The 7,681-nt window shown below is 38.7% G+C and overlaps 1 protein-coding gene across 1 annotated transcript; it reads left to right on the top strand.

Annotated features, from left to right (window-relative positions):
- The first annotated feature begins 2,632 nt into the window (after positions 1 to 2,632).
- Positions 2,633 to 7,681, top strand: ptcd2 (pentatricopeptide repeat domain 2). The gene is made up of 9 exons (XM_080755871.1): positions 2,633 to 2,713; positions 2,866 to 2,995; positions 3,722 to 3,839; positions 5,378 to 5,456; positions 5,568 to 5,659; positions 6,184 to 6,297; positions 6,412 to 6,486; positions 6,570 to 6,677; positions 7,106 to 7,681. The coding sequence occupies exons 2-9, from the start codon at positions 2,946 to 2,948 to the stop codon at positions 7,325 to 7,327; spliced, it is 858 nt and encodes a 285-aa protein (XP_080611997.1). The 5' UTR covers positions 2,633 to 2,713; positions 2,866 to 2,945; the 3' UTR covers positions 7,328 to 7,681.

The following is a 7,681-nucleotide window of genomic DNA, read 5'->3' on the forward strand; positions in this document are numbered from 1 at the left end:
CACACAATGTAATGGTATTCAAATCATGTGAAAGAAAGAAAGAAAGAAAGAAACTAAACTCCCTGATTGACCATGAGGCAGTCTCAGCTGAATGGGTTGGGCTCCTGTTGCTAGGGTAACAGCTAGGAGAGAGACCCATCCTGTATCCATCCATCATCTCATGTGCTCCTGGGCTGCACAGTATGTAGGCCTAAACTAACTCAAAGCATAGTGAAGGTTCAGTGATTCTCAACCTTTTGAATTTCAAGGACCCTCGTGTGATATCTATGCAGTAGGTCAGTGGTTCCCAAACAAAAAAAAATCAAACATCGAGGAAATAGCTCACAGCACCTCACACAGTGCGAGGTGTTGTGAGCTTATAGTCTATTTTCGTAATTTAGGCTATATCTGTGGAGCGGAGTCAAACTAAATATAATGCCAAGTGCTTGTCCCCAGTTTAAATGTGATTATTTGGGGGGGGGGGGACCCTTGCCACCCCTCAAATGTCATGCCAATTTTGTTGATTGGACAAAAAGTGGCATACACATTGCTAATTGCTAATTGCAGCACTGTCACAGCTGTGGAAGACAGGAGGAATACGCTGACATTAATATAGATGACTCAGTAGTTCCCATTCAGCATATGGAGTAACATATATTTTCATATTTTCTCGTACCAAGATAAACAGACATCTGAATTCAAAATGGTAAACTATTCAATAATGTAAACGTCAAAAATAATTAAGACCAGAGAAGGGACATTTCAGTTTACTGCTAGGCAAAGATTGCTCTATTCTACCAATTGTGATTGTGAAACCTGCTTCTAATTCATTGTAGCCATTTGGAGTTGAGCCCTTTTAATACTCTATGGTTGAGCCTCGAGGCCAACATAGGGGCACTTCCTCATTAAATGCCCTGTCTTCTTCCAAGCAGGAGTTTGAATGCTGGCCTGGCCGTGGGTCTTACTTTATTTGTCTAGTCTAATGTACTAAATGTTTGTTTTATATTCCGCCCTTAGATCTGGCCACTGCTGCTTTATTGTTTAGGTTGATTTTATCGTTATTGTTTCTTTTGAATATTGAGCTATTTCCTTTTATTTATGTTTTCTTTTGTTTCTCCCCCACACATGGAGTCCTTCATGTGAGTTCAACAGAGTGGTGCAGCTGACTGCTACAGGGGAGTTCACTAGGTTTCACTGAGTCCACAGTGTGATTGCTGTGTGGTTGGCTGGGCAAAGTGGGCATAGTGATCTAACGGTATGTTAGATTCTAACCTACCCCTCTACCCCTTTAGCTAGCTTCCCCTGTAGAAGTGTTGTCGCCCACTGGCCAGTTGACTCTGGCTATAGCCTACGTACTTATTGTGGTCAGTGATTGCCATGCTTAACGTTATCCTTGGGGTTGTATGGAACTGTATTTTAATATTCTACAATATTTTGGTAGTCTTAACTGTATTGCGAATAAATACTGTTTATCCAGTGCATGTAGTGATTTTAACCCTTGTGTGGTTAATCTGAATAAATTCAATGTGTTCGGGGGAAACTCAAACTCGATGTCTCGGTCTCATTGGCTTATCTGTGTTTTGGGGAACCCAATTTATAGCAGTTCATTCATTCTATTCCTTGATACAAACAACATCAAGGTGGCGTAGTCGTAGGCTACATTTTATAATACAAGTAAATTCCTTGCCCACCAGGTTACATGCACTTACAATGCAAAAACATCACACCCGTGTGAGTGGTGCAACCAACAATCAAATGCTAAAACAAAACAGGATACACAACATGATATCTAAATAGCATGATGGCAGATCAGATCTTCAGGACATTACAAAGAAACAGGCCTACAGTAAATAAGATTATATCATACACTTGCTGCTGATATTCAAAAGGCACATTTGCACCACCTGCCGGTTAAAAGAGGAAATTACATATCTGGTAGTTGTGGGCTTGTTGTGGGTTAAAGAAAAATCATGCGCTCTAGGGCGCTGCCATATTGGAATAAACCAACAATTTACAGCGTATTGCATAATCAAAACGGCATTCTCTAGCTTTGATCATATTTTTAAAACAGTGTGCCATTATAACAAATCCTATATTAAATTTCAATGCATATATTTGGTGTCTAATTTGAGATCTATAGCACATGATTAACATATATCCCCTTGTTTTCATTGTGATGGTTCAGTCGTGCACAATGGCGTTTGGGAGAGTGGGCAGATATGCCTTCATATCCTTAATTCATAGTCATTCAAAAGGACTTCTGCGTGTATCTATACAGCCAGGCTGGCTGGAACGTTGTACGGGAGGTAAATGAGCCATATTGTCATTTTGATTTGAACATTAGGCTAATAATTAGAATAGTATTTAGCACTTTAGCAGCCTTGGACCAAGAGCTTTGGGCTTCCCATTTTGCAACTGAAAATAGCTGGTCTATCAAATTCAAGCTCACAAGTCACAACGAGTTGCTATATGTCTTAAAGTTTGGATGTGTTGTGAGCTTAGACTAGCTATTTTCAATAGTCTATATTGTTTCTCCAGTTTTCACTCATCTCATCTCATCATAGCACTCTAGCTGCTGCACAATTGTATCCATACAGCCTATTATCATTAATACTGTAGGCTAACTAACTATGAACCTTTCCCCCAGCAAAAAGGCATCTCTTGTCAGATGATGTCATCAAACTACAAGACTTTCAACAAAGGAAACTTGCTGTTGCTCACCCCGGGTCAAAAGGTACAAATATACAGTCAAGTTGACTCAACACTTAAGACTGTATGGGTTACCCAGCAACCTTACTTCACCTTGCTGCAATTACAAGTTTCCTATATTATTATAATGTATAAGAACTGTAAGTAGAAAGGCTGACATGTTACCCATGTTTACAGACGATTATTTTGAGCAATTCAACCAGAAACTACAGAAATATGAGCTGATCCTGGAAGAGGAGCTGAAGCTGCTCCTTCACATGTGTCAGTCTGCAGAGGACCTTGTGACAGCAAGAGATGCCATCTTTAGGTTGGTAGCCTACACTGCACACTGATGGAGAGACATTTGCCAGTACTGCTAACTAGGTTGATGATAATCAGGGTTTGGGGGGAGTCAAATGCAGAGGAATGGATCAGCAGGAGCCTACCGGTATCTCCTGTTTCTGTAGCGTGAGGTAAGGTTTGACATACATGCCCCAAGGAAGCTCTGAGAAGTAAGTGAAGTGGTTTGGCAGAATGCACTGGAGTCAATGAGAGCTCAGTGACCAGCTCATGAACAAACATTATTTATGAACAATTGAGACCTTTTGTAAAGTAATCACAGAAGACATGTAACACATTATTGTCTGCTGTGTTGTTATTCGATGTGTACACTGTGTAATTTTTATCACAAGACTTCCCACCGTTTCCTGTCTGGCAGCCAAATATTGCGATACTTCGTAGCCAGAAACGATACCTGCTGCTGTTTAGATCCTCAGATAAAATTATATACTGTGCACTCTGTGCACATCGAAAAGTAAGTGATTAGAAAACAACCTGTGATATTGTCTTCTGTTATTTTCCAGAAGTAATTACTTTACAAAAGGTCTCAATTGTTCATGAATAATGTTTGTTATGAGCTGGTCCAGCCATGTATTCATTGCACTTCCTGTGTGAGTTTGGCTCCCATGAAAGTGTCCATGAAAGTGTCATGGCGTAGCCCAGTCACGTGACCACTTCCCCAAGACAAACGTTTCCTGTATGTTCCCTTCATCAGGTATCATGAAGAGAACCGGAACCTGGCATTTGGAGAATTTAAGTTTGGTCCACTTTTCATGAGACTGTGTTATGAGCTGGGAGCTGAGGAGATGGCGGCCTCAACACTTACTGATCAGGTACACAATTTTAACCACTTGAAGCCTAGCATCCCTATAGACCGTCGAGGTTCGGGCTGAACAAATAATTAGAAAGAAGAAGAAAACGGCAGGTTTAAACACTTTTTTTGTTTTTCTTCTTTGTAATTATTTGTTTGGTCCAAAATATTGTGTTTGTTGTCATGATTTGTCACGACAAAAGTTGGCTTCATACGACCCTTATAAGGTCTTTAAATAAATACGTTTTGAAATGTCTATGGGAAAAATGCATTGGAAACTATTTCCTGGGCCTGGCGTCGTCATGAAAGGGGGCGGGACTGCTCTATTATGGAAGCAAATATTCAGAGCAAATTGCAGATCTTGAATTGCAATCCATATTTTTGTCTTGAATGAATACAATCTTAGTTATTTAGATTTTTGATATAGCATCAAAGTAAAAAAGCTATTTAGCCTATGCTGTGCTGTCTCTTAGGGTCACACAAATGACTCATTAAAGTTTGCTGATGCTGGATAATGCAATGTTTTATTGCTGTTTTGTAACGTCAACTTTTTCAATTTCTTTTGTGTTTCTGGGGCTCCCATATGTGTTTTCTATCCCCACAAATAACCAATTTTGAACAATCAGGCTTTCATATCATATGGGTGCTTTAATGGGGACAAGCACTCAGGAACAGCTCAACTGATTTTGTCCTCATCGTGATGTCATCAATGTCACCCTACTTTGTATAATTCTTCCTTCAGTATTCAGTTCCAAATTTGCATTTCCACTTTGTTTACAATGTCCACCATTGTTGATTTTCCAAGCTGGCATGGAATGGAAACAAGCCTGGTTTTATCTAGCATCAGTATTATAATGACTCAAATATTAAATAATCGGCATATCGGCACCCCCACCACCTCAGGACATTGTGGTACTGCAGCTAAAACTGCTTTCAAAGTCCAGAAAGAAATGACATGGGCTGGTTATATCAGAGTGGTGATTGAGGCTCAAACCATTAGAAATAAGTTTGAGGGACATTGACAATATGATATTAAATATTAAAAACTGTTTTAACCCATTTAGACCTGACTGACACTAGATTCTACAAAGGTTTTCTAAATTCTGACAGTTTTCAGAAAACCCTATGTTTCTGTCAGTGGTTCTCAATCTTTTTCATGTCAAGGACCCCCAGAATTATCTGTATTTGGCCGCGGACCCCCGTCTGAAAATATGTTGTTTCAGAGACCCCCCCCCCAGAGGCAAAGATTTGAGTTATAAACGTTCACTCTGAAAGAATATATATTCAAAAATAGCAGACCTACAAGCTCCTAGCTATGAGCTTGTAGATCTGCTATTTTCCAATAGCTAAAGAATAACATTATGCTTAAAACACAAAGGGGTTCCCGCCCCGAATGGGTTAAAATGCATGTTATTTGCGCTTTAAGTTGTATGACTTCCATTTTATAACCTGTATTTTATTAAGTCTGCTTATTCTCTTTAAATGTATCGTTGAACCACTATGTTGTTAAAATAAGTGCTATACAAATGTATGCATTTGTGTTATTATGATTAATTACAGCGTTTGAAAGGATTCTTCAATGACGGAACCTCCTTCAACATTGCCATAGACATGTTATTCACAAAAGAATGTTACAAGAGTAAGTGAGAGGCTAACGGTAACTGAACATAGTGGATAATATATTACTCCAGTATTTATACTCTATTTGATTCTTTGTACTGTATAATAAAGAGAACAATATGCATTGCAGGGGCACTTTATGTTGTAAGAGAGATGAAGAACCAAGGTGTGTTATTTAACAAGGACACTTACATGTTGGCATGTGGCACCTGCTATAAACTGGTAAGTAACAAAGTAATTTAGTTTTAGTTTTTTTCTGAAATGGTTACATCTGCTTCTGGGATCCTTTAATCCATTAAAACCGGGAAAGCATTGTGTCATTTTTCAGCCATATGTAATAATTTGTCTATTAAAAAATAGCAGATATACAAGCTCATGCCACGCTATGAGCTTGTACTGTATATATGCTTTTTTTTTAATTGTTATTATTGTGAAAAATGTAAATCTTATATATATTTTTAAAGTTAACAGTTTTAAATCTTTCCTTCTGGGGGTTCCTGGAACAAAATATTTTGAGATGAGGGGTCATATAAAGGTTTGAGCACCACTGATATAGCAACACCTTTTACAGAAAACTGAATTGGCATCGAATGTGGTGAATGTATATTGCCTTTTTGATTTGATATAATTTATATCCTTTGCCACTATCTAAATAACTTGAGTATTTACTCCCCATTACTCACCATGTCATGTACAATAATTAATGAGTTGACTTCCATTGACGAGTTGATTTCCATTTTTCTCAGAACTCAACAGAAACGTATAGAATTTGCTCTACTCTACTAGAGGAGGGACAATCCAAAGGACACTTTATCTCCAGACATGCCTACTGTTTTGCTGTGGCATTAGCACTTAGACAGGTAGGTCTATCCTCCTTTAATGGCATTCCATATGTACATCAAAATATATATACCGGTGTATATATAATACTAAAATTACCCCCGCCCCCTTTCCCCCCCTCCCTTCTGCCCCAGAATGATGTTGAAAAGGCACAGTCACTATATTCACAGATAAGGAATACAGATGGCAAAATATGTCAAAATCTGAAGGTAAGGGTTCATCATGTAATAGTAATATTGGCAATTTTTTATCAACATTAGTTGATTGATCCTTTTTGTTTGTTTTTTAATAGGTGGTGATTTCTGCAATGTCCGGTGCAGTAACAGACTGTATTGGTGTCTTGCATGCAGCCTTGAAAAGTCCAACTTTTGTGAAGAAGCTTGAATTTTCTCAGGAAGTTGTAAGTGAAACTTCGTTTGGTAGATGTTTGGGTTAGTGTAGTTACCTTGCCATGATAACTCAAAATATTTGAGTTAGCTTCCATTCACAGTTGCTCTCTGGCAGAAATCCAGAAGATAATCCAAAATACAGTATTCTCCACGGCGAAACAGCTCTCAAAGTCACTCTTTTAGAATTGTCACATAAACAAAGTGGCGACAAAGTATAACTAACTAATTCTTGTAAGATCAACAAGTTGATTGTGCTTTTAAACGTTTTAATAATGATGATAATGATAATATTAATAATCATTTTCATTCATGCCCAAAAACATTCAAGATTCAAGTTTAAGTTGCCCATGCAAGCACTTTGGACTCACAAAGACCTGGGTCACATTTAACCTTGACTTTAGAATATCTGTCCAGCTAATTGATTACTGTTTTCATCCAGGTGGAACTGCTGCGTTTGCGCAGTAAGCATGGACTATACATGGAAAGAGTGGAGCAGATCGTGTGGCAGCTTGAGCAGGCTGGTCAGGTGACCGGGAAAAGTCTGGATTATATGCTGTGCCACGTGCCCACGACGATGAGGAGGCCACAACCAATATTGGAGGAGAGGAGGATCAGCCGAAGGACTTTGACGCCATTGGTATCCAGTCTTTGGTCTGAGTGAAGTGGGCTGCGTGCTGGTCTTATGTGAAAATAGCCGATCTACAAGCTCACAACGTGTCACAGTGCTACATGTAAGCTTATAGATCGGCTATTTTGTCCTGTTTAAGACACCATCATACGACGGAGGCTAGACTCTTAACAATTAAAACCACCATGGACTCCCCTGGCATACAGGATTGAACAGAGTTGATTATTGAGATGCCAAGCCAATATGGGGTATTGACTCTATATACAGCTATGCTACCGATATGAGGTTAAATATATATATTTTTTTATTGTAACGTACAGAAAAGATGTTCCATTTGTTATTAGCAATCAAAATGGGGATCATTTTCTCCAATCCTTTCAAAATAAA

Source organism: Protomyctophum bolini (genome assembly GCF_963924005.1).
Source record: "Protomyctophum bolini genome assembly, chromosome: 22".
NCBI classification, from domain to species: domain Eukaryota; kingdom Metazoa; phylum Chordata; class Actinopteri; order Myctophiformes; family Myctophidae; genus Protomyctophum; species Protomyctophum bolini.

Bases quoted from the DNA above. Each gene is read 5' to 3' on its own strand.
- ptcd2 (XM_080755871.1), top strand. From the start codon at position 2,946: ATGTGTCAGTCTGCAGAGGACCTTGTGACAGCAAGAGATGCCATCTTT. The intron at 5,457-5,567 runs GTAAGTGAGAGG...TATGCATTGCAG, and splicing joins CACAAAAGAATGTTACAAGA to GGGCACTTTATGTTGTAAGA. The intron at 6,487-6,569 runs GTAAGGGTTCAT...GTTTTTTAATAG, and splicing joins AAATATGTCAAAATCTGAAG to GTGGTGATTTCTGCAATGTC.